Genomic DNA, 14,765 nt, shown 5'->3' with positions numbered 1-14,765 from the left:
GAATATGAATTAAAATTAAATTATTAAAATTTAAATTGGGTGTTCAGCCACAAGTGGTGACTTTTCAGCCCTATTATATATATGATTTGGTTATTCCCATGAGGACATTATTTGCTTCCGCAATTCTGTGATTTTTGTGTAGGAAAAATTCTAAACCTACTTGTATTGTGTAATGGGGAAAAGGAACTTATATACTAACTTACTAACTAATAAAGAGAGCGAATCGATTCAATTGAAGATTGCATCGATTTTTGTCGGAATTTGCTTATAATATTATGTGACATTACATCTAATGGTTCTATATTTGTGAGTCTGTGTAACTCATTTGTACTAAACCAGGGAGGGCGCTTCAAAATCATTTTCAGAATTTTATTCTGAATCCTTTGAGGCGTTTTCTTCCTGGTGGAACAACAACTTGACCAAATTGGTACTGCATAAAGCATGGCTGGTCTGAAAATTTGTTTATAAATTAACAATTTGTTTTTTAGACAAAGCTTAGAATTTCTGTTTATAAGAGGATATAAGCATTTAATATATTTATTACACTTTGCCTGGATTCCTTCAATGTGATCCTTGAAAGTGAGTTTTTTGTCATACGTTAAACCTAAGTATTTAGCTTGATCAGACCATGTCAATTCCAAACCATTCAATTTGAGAATGTGATTATTGTTTGGTTTAAGAAAAGAAGCTCTTGGCTTATGAGGAAAAATAATTAATTGCGTTTTTGCTGCATTTGGTTTAATTTTCCATTTTGACAGATAATCACTGAAAAGATTTAAACTTCTTTGTAGGCGACTGCAGATCACTCTTAGATTTCTACCTGTTGCTAACAGACTTGTGTCGTCACAGAATAGCGATTTCTGTCAACCAACGGGTAGATTTGGAAGATCAAAAGTGAAAATATTATACAAGATTGGAGCTACGCTCGAACCCTGCGGAACACCGGCTCGTACGGGTAGCAATTCAGATTTACAATTCTGATAGCTAACCTGAAGAGTACGATCAGTTAAATAATTTTGAATCATTTTGATCAAATAAATAGGAAACTGGAAATCAGACATTTTTGCTATTAAACCTTTGTGCCAAACACTGTCGAATGCTTTTTCTATGTCTAGAAGAGCAACTCCAGTGGATGGCTGCCGAGACATGTTTCCTAAGATGTGCCTTCGTTAATTCCCAAAATTCCTCAATAGGTCGAAGTTGTGGGAAATTTGGTGGGTTCATGTCTTTTGGGACGAAAGTGACATTTTTGGTAGTATACCATTCAACCGTTGATTTCGAGTAGTGGCAAGAAGCAAGATCTGGCCAGAAGACAACAGGATCCTTGTGGCTTCGAATCATGGGTAGAAGTCGTTTTTGTAAACATTCCTTGATGTATATTTCGCTGTTCATTGAAGCAGTGGTGATAAAGGGTTTCGAAATCTTACCGCAGCTACAAATTGCTTGCCAGACCATAGTTTTCTTATCAAATTTTTCGACTTCAATCGATGTCTTGGACTGGTTAAATACTTGCCTTTCTCGCTCTGTATAATATTGTGGTCCAGGCAAGGATTTGTAATCGAGTTTCACGTAGATTTCGTCGTCCTTGATTATGCAGTTCAAATTTCCAGCAAGAATCGTATTGTACAGCTTTCGAACTCTCGGCCTGATCGATGCTTCTTGTTTCGAGCTACGTTATGGTTGTTTCTGCTTCTTATAGGTTCGAAGATTCAAACGTTCTTCTGCACGAAGAACATTTGACTTCGAAGTGCCCACTTTTTTGGCCACATCCCGAACTGAAGCCTCCTTCTTTTGTTCGAACGCCTTCAGTATACGTTTATCCAACTGAGGATTAGCAGGACCTTTTTCCGACCCGTTTTCGATTTATCTTCAAAGGTGTTATGCTCACCGAACTTCCTGATTGCATTTCGCACGGCTTTTTCACTTACTCCTTCCATTTTTGCTATCTTACTCAGTGACAGTACGCGTTCTGTGCACCATTTGTACACAATTTTTCGACGTTGTTGTGCTGAAAGTCCACGCATTTCGAAACAAACTAATGAAAACGAATAAACAACTGCACAAGTGGTTAGAGAAGAGTGTAAACAACAGGACGCAGCCCTAAAAATTGACAGATTCTGAACCATTGCGAAATGGCAGCGGTTTTTGGTTGCGTCCATACTTTCTGGGACAGTCTTTAACGTAGCTGTCATCTTTCAAAACTGCAAATCAAATGTCAACACTTGGTTTTTAAACATAGACTCATTGTTACAAAACAATTCAGAAACTTCAATCTTCAATCAAAAGATTCCAGTGTACATGAGAGCTGCTTTTGAATTAGCTGAGAGCTTAGGGACATTAAACATGCAGACTGTCAAGCCCATTTTTACCTCAATTACAACTTTAGTCCGTATATCGACTGTATACATAAAATCTGACGTTATAAAGAACGTTATAAATGAGAAAAAAACATCTAATTCATATAATATTTGTCATTTTGATCTATATAACAAGTAATTGAGTTATAAAAGCAATAATAATTATAATAATAGTTAAACTACCCTACTCTGGTTCGATGACATCATTTATCCACTTGAATTACAACTAACTATACAACATTTTACCAATGTGCCCCCAAAAGATCGATCGCTCCTTCGTCATCCGACCGCACGCATCCTCGTGGGAATCCCTTCATGTTTAGCTTTTACGCGCGCACTTGGAAAGCGCCAGCAAAACCCGTTCCATCAGATTTTTCGCTGTACCGGCGACACGTCGCCGTTCGTCACTATGTAGTCTGTCTCGGGTGATTGTCTTTGTTATTATTATTATTCATCGACTCCTACCTCCTTCCGATCACTGCCGGTCTTCAACGTGGTTTGGCAAGTTATCTCGATTTTCGCTGACCACCCTGTGTGCGAGCAAATCTGTCCCGCAATGGTAGCGGCTACTGATGTAAAATGGTATCTTCGAATTTTGCCGTTTGTTTTCTGCTAACTCAGCTTGAGTTAGTCCGTTGGTAGCCGTTGGAGCTGCAGCACGAAAAGCTGAACAGTAGCTCGCTAGTCGCTACGCCGCGCCGTCTACTGCGATCAAGTCGCGGGATTATCATTTTTTTTGCCCGTTCTTTCTCAATTGATACAGTGCGTTCAGATTAAGTGAAGTTTTGTATTTTGTTTACCGAAAACAAGTACCCAGTTGACAGCCATGCCGATATCCATCGGTGCTACAATCGAGTCCTTGGTCCAGGAATTCAACGACAACACCAGTAATGGTCCGAAGCGATTGTTTCAGTCCAAGACACGCTTCATGCCCGTCGTCTTCAGTCGAGATGGGGTGAGAATGGTGCAAAATTACTGTGGATTCTACATTTCGACGAGACAAGATGTAATGTCTGGTTTTGTTGTGTAGTTAAAGTTTAATTTTAGAAACGTAATCGTTAAAAGTGTGACATCCCGTACGTTTCATGAATGTTACTGCTGTAATTTGGTGGAACAACATGTGCGAGGCAGCAGGAGCATGAAATGAAAGAAATAATCGCACCGAATCGATTGAGATTTTGGCAGCGATGTACACATGTTTCAAGCTAGCAAGAACACAAAAGAATATTTAAGTGACGAACGAGAAAAAAGTGAGTGTGTATCAAGGCTGCAGCCAAGAAAACGCCGGTCAAACAAACCTCTTGGAAGGCTGATTCAATATTGCAAAAAAAACCCACGGAATGGTTTTGTTTTTGTTTGTGTTTGCTTGTTTTGCTTCGGCTTCGGCACCAATATACAGCTGGAGCCGGTAAAGTGTTGGATTGCTTCCGTCACAGCGATAACCACTGAAGCGTCCTTATCGCAATTGAATTTCGAGAACTTGGTGAAAATTGGCGTTTGAGGACGTTTGTAGGGCGTCAGCAGGCAAATAATCATCACATTTAGAAAGTATTCGGTTACATTTAGAATCGAATCGGTTAACGACGCAGGGAAACGCAGGCAAATCGAATGAAATACTTTGCATTTTTTTCTGGTAAGGATTAAAGATAGCCTTCACTGTTCATCCATACGGACATTTTTTCCCAAGCGATTAGTCTTCTGTGTTTTACAAAATAATTTTTCTCATTGACCATTGACGTTCCTAAATTTAATCATGCATTGTTTTATAGCAATTTTCAAATGCAACCTTGTGTTTCAAGTCTACTATAAAAACACATTTGAGATGTAAATCGTGCTAGTAAGAAGCAAAAACAGTGAACGAGATATCAATCAATATATTTTTTTCCTTTTTCATATAGAAAGGATATGCAATCACTGTGGAAACCTTTGAACTGAGGCCCTGGGAGCCGAGTGTCTTAAGGAGTGTATCGAAAATAAGCTATCCACAAATTTTTCTTTCAAATTATGATGAAAAACGATATTTTATCCAAACTAAAAATTGATCCTTTATTGTACGAGGTTAAACTTGAGCATAAAGAAAACCGAATGAAATTTACGTTATTCCTTCACGAGTTTTCGAACTTTTGATCGAACGCTCTTCATCACGTTCCGGACAAGTGTTGCACCGCATTTTTTGGACGCTTGAGCCCAAATTTTTTTGAACTCCTGCATGTTCCCAGCTGCCTAACCAGTCTTCTTGAAGACCCTCTTCACGATTGCCCAGTAACGTTCGATCGGTCGAAGCCGAGGGCAATTTGGTGTATTGATATTTTTTTCAACGAAATTTATACCCTTTTCCGCAAGCCAATTGAGAGTGGTTTTGGCATAGTGAGCGGTGGCGCTAAATTCGGTCAAAATAGTGGAGGTGTACTATGCTTCCTATATAAAGGCAGCAATCTCTTCTGGAGACACTCAGATCGATAGATTTCTGCATTTATAGTTCCGGTAGTGTAAAAAATGGTTGAATTCAAACCACAAGAACATATTGCTTGCCATACCAGTACCTTTCGACCGGGTTTCTCCACTTGAATCGACCTGTCCGCATCGCTCACATCCTCCCCAATGACGACAGTAAAGTATTGTGGAAAAAACTCCAGAGCGGAACATACTTCATTCGTTCAGAGAACCTTAACCTTTTTACACAAAATTAGACTCAAGTAAATGTGTGTTGGATGTGTTTCCATAGAGATATGACTATAATTGAATGCTGTGGTGGCCAAGTAAAGTGGAGCATGCTTGGTTCTTCTAGTCAATTGGGATGTCTCTTGGTGTGTTTTCATATACAGGTAGTTTAAATGGCTAGGAGCTAGCTACTGGTTCAAGTTCCGCCTCTGCGGTAACATTTTCGCGGTTTTCATTACATAGTTGCGTTCGCATGTAATTTTTTTTAATCTGTTTTCCCCGTTAGATACTGATCAAATTTAAAACTAGCTTAAGACGGCTCTACGTCTTAACAAGAACGAAACTAATTATTAAGGTTTTTAAGGGGTAATTCCTGACGCGAATTTGGGTTGATTTTCAACACAAATTTATTCAGATTGTTTCGGTTAGTTCAGAAAAGTATGACTCAACACTTGTGTCGCATATTCGACAACATTCTCGGAACCAAAAGTAACAGCAATAATACATTTAAACTTGATCATTGGTTAATTTCTGAAATTATGTGCCGATAGAAATCTAGGCGGGTGGGTAATGTCAGAGACATAACCGGATTGACGTGAATACGAATGACAATGACTCGCTGAAACTCAAACTGTGCCCTTATAAAGCCCGATATCAACAGGTCAAAATTGGGCTAATTAAAACACATATAATAATAATAATTTCAATATCAAATGGAATAAAATAAAACGAAAGTATCGGAAATATTAGAAATAGTTCTCAACAATAACGCATGCGCTATTCAATAATATAATAAACATTTAAACTAGATTTTTTTTCATATCAATGGAAATATTCTGTTAAGAATATTATTCCTTGTATCTAGAACCGAGAATCGTGACCTCTACCATTAATATGATTTCGTTGTTGTTTCAATTACTGCATCTTTATTGTCGTCGCAATCGGTGGTTGCTTGTGCAAAATCTTTTAATTATTTCAATAGTCTAATTTGAATATGCCTGATAATAATCTATCACAGGGTGATTTCCAATTTTCGTTTAATACGTTTATGAAGATATTGCGTCAGGGTGCAATTATGGTGTTGCTTAACACTTGCCCTTCTCGCACAGTATAATATCCCGGCAAGGATTTGTAATCGAGTTTCACGTAGGTTTCGTCGTCCATGATTATGCAGTTCAAATTTCCAGCAAGAATCGAATTGTACAGCTTTCGAACCCTCGGCCTGATCGATGCTTCTTGTTTCGGACTACGTTTTGGTTGTTTCTGCTTCTTATAGGTTCGAAGATTCAAACATTCTTTAGCACGAAGAACATTTGACTTCGAAGTGCCTTTTTTCGACAAGTTTTCGGTTTATACTCAAAGGTATTATCCTCACCGAACTTCCTGATTGCATTTCGCACGGCTTTTTCACTTACTCCTTCCATTTTTGCTATCTTTCTCAGTGACAGTACGCGTTCTGTGCACCATTTGTACACAATTTTTCGACGTTGTTCTGCTGAAAGTCCACGCATTTCGAAACAAACTAATGAAAACGAATAAACAACTGCACAAGTGGTTAGAGAAGAGTGTAAACAACAGGATGCAGCCATAAAAATTGACAGATTCTGAACCATTGCGAAATGACAGCGGATTTTAGTTGCGTCCATACTTTCTGGGAAAGTCTGTAAATCTGTCTACATTTAAAGTTTGAATTCATACAGAGTGCAAACAACCCTGTCGAACAAAGATTCAATGTTGTATTGGTTACAAAACGGAGAAATCGCTTAATTAGTATTGAGTGGGAGAACTTGCGAGTTTCTCTAATGATCATAGAATCAAACACTAACAACACTTTGGGACCATATTATACGGTGCGAGAAGGGTAAGTGTTAAACCAGTCCGAGACATTGATTGATGTCGAAAATTTTGGTAAGAAAGCTATGGTCTGGCAAGCATTTTGTAGCTGCGGTAAGATATCGGAACCCTTCATTACCACTGCTTCAATGAACAGCGAAATATACATCAAGGAATGTTTACAAAAACGACTTCTACCCATGATTCGAAGCCACAAGGATCCTGTTGTCTTCTGGCCAGATTTTGCTTCTTGCCACTACTCGAAATCAACGGTAGAATGGTATGCTACCAAAAATGTCATGAATCCACCAAATTGCCCACAACTTCGACCAACTGAAGAATTTTGGGCATTAACGAAGGCACATCTTAGGAAACATGTCTCGGCAGCCGAAACCATTCAACAGTTCGAAAAAGATTGGAAAAAAGTGTCAAAACCTGTCTGTTGTTGTAGTCTAATATTATCAGTATATCGAATAAAATTTGAATATCTAACACTTTTGAATTATTTACAGCGAAATCAAAGTGCGTCCATACTTTCTGGGACAGTCTTTAAATGTTTGACCCTTTCACGACCATAAGATGTCCAGGACGAAATATGTCAGTACAACACAATGTTTTAGATATTGTGGGTGTAAAGTAAGAGAATATCACCAGTTTAACACAGGGTGCATAAGTTTCCTATAATTTCATGGAAAATATTTTTCTTTATGATCCTCAGAGATAAATAAACGTCAAATTTTGTTTACTATATCGTAATTTAATTTATTGCTTTATTTACTTTAATTATCAGAATAGTAAAATAAATAATTAGTTATGGTATTCTTCGAAACGATTTCGTGTACTTTTTTAGCACAAGTGGACGTTGCACATAACACTTTTAATATGTGTTCTTTTCTATACGTCGTTTTGCACAAACGACAGATTGGCAATTCATTTTTTTATTCGTTCAGAAAGCCTTGGAAATAAGTTTTTTTTAAACATTCAGTAAAAAAATCGATTTAATAATAATTGAAGAATCGATAACGATTTTTATAGAAGGGAAAAATGTTTCCCCATGAGCGTTGAGGGGTTAATAAAACATTTACATTAGTTCTTGTTTTACCATTTTTCGATCGTTACATCCTTTAAATTCAATAAGTTTCCTTTTATTTTCTTTTTTCTAAATCTCACAAGAATTGAATGATACCATTTTCAATATTTGCAACAAATAGATTGAATTGATCCTGGATTGAGTTTAGTAATAAATTAATCAAAAATTATTTTTAATTAATTTGATTGATGTGATTCATCGAGTAGTTTTCTACATACCTACATATATAAACATCAATAAATTCATCTGCTCTGAGCCATTCTCTGATAGATTTTTGTATGTGGTGCAGCCCACTATTTGCGACTCATTGTCCAACTTTTTACAATTTTGAGTATACTAGTTATTAACACCGCTGGCAACACTGGCGATAGAATCGCTAAGCGCAGCATTGAGGGCGCAAAGTTGATCGTACCTCGACTGACATTTCTGCTTCGTTGGTAGGTAGAGAAAAACAATAAAAAAACAAGAAGCTAGCCTGTGTCAATTATAATATTACGTGACGGTAGAAAAGTTTAGTAGATTGAATTATTGAGTTATTAGGGTTTAGGGGAGGAGGGTTAAGGTAAACTTATAGTTATAGTATATGAGATAAATTATGAAGCCGACAATCCTACATTTAATATGTAAAAATTAAGTTTGAACAAGTAAAGTCTAAAGAAAATAGTTCTACTTCGAGGTCCTACATTTTTAGAACGTTCATTTATGGAAAACGATGAGTTCTTTGGTGGCCCGTATCAACTTCACAAATGTGCGTAGTGATATCGGTCAAAAGTCTCCGGTCTGATAATGAAAACAAAACTTTTCCTGATTTTAATTTTTTTCAAGAGCAACGACATTGTTTCAACGACTTTCCAACATTTCTGCACACCTTTAATACGATGATTTCTTCTTGGCCTAAAAAAAACTCCGTTTCAGCTTCTTTTTTTAATCTGAAGACAAATAATAATCGCTGGGGGCTAGATCTGGCGAATATGGTGGATGCGGTTGCAGTTTTGGTTTTCTATAACGGTGGAACACACTTTTGGGAACAATAGCATCATTTGGACAACTAGAGCACGGTACATCATCGGTGTTGGCACGACCACTTTAAATTCAGCATACCAGTCAATAATGGTTGATTTGCTTAGAGCAGTGGCCGGATAATGCATACCAAGACGTTTCTTTGCTTGCACAATATTTATTTTCTTATCGAAAAGATAGTGTTTCAGCTGCACACGAAATTCTGTTTTCTTCGTTATTTATAATTTTCCAAAGATAGCATCACTGACTGCACAATAACTAACAAACTAATAGACCAAATGTCTTGAAATTTTAACAGATATCTTAAGGATGGCACGATTGAAAGCTGTTTGTCAAACTCTAAGATAAAACCTGACAACTGGCTTCTTACTTTATTGTTCTTCTGTTGTGTGTTGTGTCGGTTTCAGTGATTTCAGATTTATTGATGAATAAATGTTCAGCATTTGTAGAAACCAGACAGAAATTATAAGGACAAAAGCACAATATTGAAAATATTCGGTAATCTTGTCCAAAATAGAATCCACAGTACGCATGTAATTAATTTAACCTATCAATTATTAAACTTGAATTTGTCTCTCTTCCAGCAACTGAAACCCAAGAAAGACATCCGCAGTGCCGAAGCGCAAGATTTTTACGATCTGCGGGACCGGTGTATCCGTAACCGAACCCTGTTCGAGGATCCTGAGTTTCCAGCGAACAGTTCGTCACTCAGTTTCAGTGGCGATTATCGGTCCAACATCAAATGGCTGCGACCAACCGAGATCAGCAAGGACGCGGCATTCTTCGAGAACAGCTACTCGAGGTTCGACATTAACCAGGGTGAACTCGGTGATTGTTGGCTGCTGGCCGCGGCAGCAAATTTAACGCAAGATCCCCTACTGTTTTCCCGAGTGGTCCCAGAGGACAACAGTTTCCGGGAGAATTATGCGGGTATTTTTCATTTTCGCTTTTGGCGTTTCGGTCAATGGTGCGATGTAGTGATCGATGACCGGCTGCCGACGGTAGACGGCAACCTGATTTACATGCGATCAACGGAAAAACACGAGTTCTGGAGTGCTCTGCTGGAGAAGGCTTATGCAAAGGTGTTCGGGTCGTACGAGGCTTTGCGAGGTGGATCCGCTAGTGAGGCCATGGAAGATTTCACCGGAGGCTTGACGGAGACCTTTGATATGAAAGATGCACCTAAGGATTTATTCAGTATCATTGAAAAAGGTTTCACGAACCATGCCATGTTCGCTTGTAGTTTGGAACCAGATCCGAGTAAGTTCGAAGCAGAGACGGCACAGGGATTGATCCGAGGTCACGCGTATTCCATAACGATGGCGAAAATGATAGATATTCAGACACCAAGAGCTAAAGGGAAAATACAGTTACTACGATTAAGGAACCCTTGGGGAAATAGCAATGAATGGAATGGGGCGTGGAGCGACAAATCTCCTGAATGGAAGTTCATCCCGGATGAAACAAAACGGGAGATCGGATTAATATTCGAAGTGGACGGAGAGTTCTGGATCTCGTTTCAAGATTTCGTACGATATTTCGATCGAGTTGAGCTTTGTAATCTCAACCCAAATTGTCCGATCGTCCGCCAGAGAGAAGGATACCCTTGGAAGCAGTCATCATTTGAAGGTGAATGGGCCATAGGTAGTACTGCTGGTGGATGTAGAAACTATCCGGATACATTTTGGCACAACCCACAATACGTTATTCATTTGAAGGATCCCGACAAGGATGACAAAGAGGGGAAAGCGACGGCTATTGTTGCATTGATGCAGAAAAATCGTCGATCCAAACGCAATAAAGGAATCGATTGTCTCACCATAGGCCTAATACTCTACCGAGTAACGGAAGCTGATCTTGTCAAGAAACCTCTACCAAAAGAGTTTTTCCTACAGAACGCTTCGGCAGCAAGATCTACCTTCATCAATTTACGTGAGACCACTTGTCGGTTTCGGTTGGATCCTGGAGTATATGTCGTGATTCCATCCACATTTGAACCGAATCAAGAAGGAGAGTTCCTAATTCGGGTGTTTTCCGAGTGCCCGAACTGCTTGAGTGAAAATGAGAATGAAGTCGGTGTATGTGATCTGGATCCACGGGTAAGGAAAATCTTTCTGATAACATATATATGATGTGATATGCTAACAGCTCGATTGAAGTCCCAGCACCAGCTTGTATAGAAAATAATGTACATAATACCTTTTCCCACATTAGTAGTATAGTTCTCATTGAATGTTTTTCTTTTGCTGTATATGCTAATGTTTTAAGGTTTCACCCGATGATAACAACAACCGTCCAGGTACCCCTCATACAGTGCCAGTAAGTGCTTTATATATTGCATTCAATGTTTGTTAAATAACACTATGTACTATGGACCATAAAGTATCAGACCAGACAAAAAAATTGAGTTAATTCTGAACCCTTTCCATGCAGATCAAACCAATTATGCCAGATCCAGTGAAACCGAATCCTCAACGCGAAGCGATGGAACGGCTTTTCGTAGACGTAGCAGGAGTCGATGGCGAAGTGGACTGGATGGAATTAAAGTTGGTATTAGATCACTGCTTCCGTGATGACATAGCGGCGGTTGCCAAAGGAATCTCTCAAAGCTATCAGGCGGCTCCGTTTGAGCTAAAAGTTAGCAAAGCATCGGTAATTGCGGAAAGCGAGCCAGTGTGTTGTGGTTTATTAGCAATCCTACAGGATTGGTATGCGAATATGGCCGGCGGAGACAATCGACCACAGCAGAGTACTGGTGCCAATGATGTTGTGGTTCACAAGGAGAAGGCTCCTTTAATGGCCGGTGAGACACATCGTATGTAATCTCAGATTTTATTTTTTAAACAGTGGGTGTGGAATGTTCGAAGGAACCAGGCTTATGAAAAAAATATCTGTTTTAATAAAACTTTTTTCCTCTCTCGTAGTGGGCACCTCTAGCAGCGGATTCTCTAAGGATGCCTGTCGCTCGATGGTTGCCATGCTCGATGAAGACCAGTCCGGAAAATTGGGTTTCCTCGAGTTTCAAAAACTGCTAACAGACATCGCCCGCTGGAAGGCAGTCTTCAAGTTGTACGACAAAAAGCAGGCTGGACATTTGAACCCGTTCGAACTGAAAGTGGCGCTGCAGTCTGCCGGGTACAATCTGAACAACAAGATTCTCAACAGTCTGATGCATCGGTACGGCTCAAAGGAAGGGGAGATTTGGTTTGACGATTTTGTCACCTGTGCGGTGAAGATAAAAACCATGATTGGTAAATATATTACCGTTGTTACACTGGATTTTGTTATTAAACTTTTCTTAATGTTCGTAGATATCTTCCGGCTGAAGACAGGCAACGGATCTAACGTTGCGTCATTCAATATGGACGAATGGATCCATACGACAATTTATTCCTAAGAATTAATATAATCATCTATGAAAATGTCATGGAATGACAACTTTTTAATTAGTTAGTTTCTACTTTTTCGAGTAAGTTTTCATATGTTGAATTGGCTATTTATTGTATAGAATTTTTTGCTGTAATTACATCGTGCTATATGAAATTCAAATATATTTTCGATACTCACTAAAAATTCGAAAATCCTAGATTAGTCTGATCCCGTTTTAATGTTGATTGATTCGGCGAAGAATAATAGGATTAATTTAAAATTAGGTATCTCTTTTACCAAAAAATATTCGAATAATGTTCGGTTTAAATCACAAACTTTACGGGACACTAGATTAGTCAACGTCAGTGACCCAATCCTTTCGGTTGGGTAAAGTGACGGGCAACTGGGTATATTGCCGTCCTTGCCGTCGGAATCCACCGAATGATCGCGGAGCTACTGTAGCATTTCCGGATCATGATGGCAGTTTACTAAATTTTAGTATACACTAAATTTTAGTATACACAAAGCCGATTCTCGAGCTTTGCATAATGAAATGCCGAATTAGATCGACAACACGGCATTTTACAGATTATTCAGTAATTCATTAAATTCTTTTCGGAAATTCATTAAATAAATATTCTGATATCTCGGTAAAGTGCGTTTTTGTATGTTTGAAACTAATGTTTTTTTTTCATAAATACGTTTATTTCTTAAGGCAATTTACATAAGTTTTTCTTCTCCGTAGCATCACTTTTACATAGAATTCTTATCCTAATATAATACTAATATAGTCACAACGATTTGAGTTTAATAAAACATATTCCTCTTATTTTTTAAATATCATATTAGGTATTTCGTTATTTATTATTGAATCTACTTAAGAACATTATTTAGAATGATTAACTGCTATAAATTATAAAATAAGCTGAAATTTGTATACATTTTGTTGCTGATTTCGTAACAAACTCATATTTTTATCAGCACATCATTTTTGTTAAAATTTTGCTATTGGATGAACTAATGGACGCAGTAGGAGTCAGAACTAACCCTCAAAAGGGTCAATTATTAAATTGACACTTCAATTGTCTTTATGAAATGATAAAGAAGTTTCATGTAAGAAAGGTCACGACAAGCAAGAATGTCTCGAACTGGGACATTGGATAGTCTACCTTGGGTACGCAAGGAATTTAATAGTTGAGATCTGACATCACGACACTCCACGCATGTCCAAACGACATGATCAATATCGCGATAACATTCGCCACAAGCACAATGATTAATTTCGGAAAGTCCAATTCGAAGGAGATGTGCATCTAACGTGTAGTGATTGGACATGAGTCTGGACATCACACGAATGAAGTCCCTACTCACATCCAGTCCCCTGAACCATGCCTTTGTCGATATTTTAGGTATAATTGAGTGCATCCACCGACCCAGATCATCTTTATCCCAAGAAGCTTGCCAGCTGGCAAGTGTTCTTTGGCGGGACGCGCTGTAGAATTCGTTGAAAGTAATCGGTCTCTCATAAATTTCACCCTCAATAGCATCACGTTTGGCTAAACTATCGGCTCTTTCATTGCCTGGAATGGAGCAATGAGCCGGGACCCAAACAATTGTGATTTGATAATTATTATTCAATATGACGTTCAGGCACTGTTTTATTTTGCCCAAGAAAATCGGTTCATTTTTGCCAACAGCGTTTGAACGAATGGCTTCAATTGCACTCAGACTATCTGTGAAGAGAAAATAATGGTTTGGAGATAATGTGACGATTACACTCAAACTATAATGAACTGCTGCTAACTCTGATATATAAACAGATGCAGGCTCTTGAAGCCGAAACATTATTGTTGAATATACCAAACCAAGTAGCCTCTTCAATTCGTGATCCGTCCGTGAAAAACATTGTCTCAGAGTCAATATGCCTGAACTTACTTGAAAATATTTTTGGGATTTCCATCGAGCGTAGGTGTTCCGGGATTCCACGCACTTCGCGCTGCATGGATGTGTCGAAAAATAAAGTTGCGTCAGGGACATTTATGAGGCTGTCACGGATAGGAATATATCTTGAAGGGCTGATTTCCTGTGACATATGGTTAAAATATACTGTCATGAATCTTGTTTGAGATTGAAGCTCAACTAGCCTTTCGAAGTTATTAATAACCAGGGGATTCAGTACCTCACATCTTATTAGCAGTCGCGATGAAAGCTCCCAAAAACGATCTTTTAATGGAAGAACTCCCGCCAGAACTTCAAGACTCATTGTATGTGTCGAATGCATGCAGCCTAAAGCAATTCGCAAACAACGATACTGAATTCGCTCAAGTTTGATAATATGAGAGTTTGCAGCGGAACGAAAGCAAACGCATCCATATTCCATCACTGAAGGTATCGTTGTCTGATACACTTTTATTAGATCTTCCGGATGAGCACCC

General features: G+C 38.5%; 1 protein-coding gene across 3 annotated transcripts; it reads left to right on the top strand.

The window, feature by feature from the left end:
* The first annotated feature begins 3,001 nt into the window (after nucleotides 1-3,001).
* Nucleotides 3,002-12,518, top strand: LOC131437154 (calpain-B-like). 3 transcript variants are annotated; one of them, XM_058606320.1, is made up of 6 exons: nucleotides 3,002-3,312; nucleotides 9,546-11,060; nucleotides 11,230-11,280; nucleotides 11,395-11,764; nucleotides 11,886-12,212; nucleotides 12,273-12,518. In XM_058606320.1, the coding sequence occupies exons 1-6, from the start codon at nucleotides 3,184-3,186 to the stop codon at nucleotides 12,356-12,358; spliced, it is 2,478 nt and encodes an 825-aa protein (XP_058462303.1). In that variant the 5' UTR covers nucleotides 3,002-3,183; the 3' UTR covers nucleotides 12,359-12,518. The 3 variants fall into 3 exon arrangements, with proteins under 3 accessions (XP_058462303.1, XP_058462302.1, XP_058462304.1); XM_058606319.1 differs by having other exon boundaries at nucleotides 11,395-11,776; nucleotides 12,273-12,517; XM_058606321.1 differs by lacking the exon at nucleotides 11,230-11,280 and having other exon boundaries at nucleotides 11,395-11,776; nucleotides 12,273-12,515.
* Nucleotides 12,519-14,765: the final 2,247 nt, after the last annotated feature.

The sequence above is a fragment of the Malaya genurostris genome, chromosome 3, assembly GCF_030247185.1.
Source record: "Malaya genurostris strain Urasoe2022 chromosome 3, Malgen_1.1, whole genome shotgun sequence".
Classification (NCBI taxonomy): domain Eukaryota; kingdom Metazoa; phylum Arthropoda; class Insecta; order Diptera; family Culicidae; genus Malaya; species Malaya genurostris.
This window is presented reverse-complemented; position numbering and strand designations above follow the sequence as displayed.

Excerpts from the sequence above, each read along its gene's own strand:
- LOC131437154 (XM_058606319.1), top strand. The coding sequence starts at position 3,184 with ATGCCGATATCCATCGGTGCTACAATCGAGTCCTTGGTCCAGGAATTC. Across the intron at positions 3,313-9,545 it reads TCGTCTTCAGTCGAGATGGG|CAACTGAAACCCAAGAAAGA; the intron begins GTGAGAATGGTG and ends TCTCTCTTCCAG. Across the intron at positions 11,777-11,885 it reads AATGGCCGGTGAGACACATC|TGGGCACCTCTAGCAGCGGA; the intron begins GTATGTAATCTC and ends CCTCTCTCGTAG.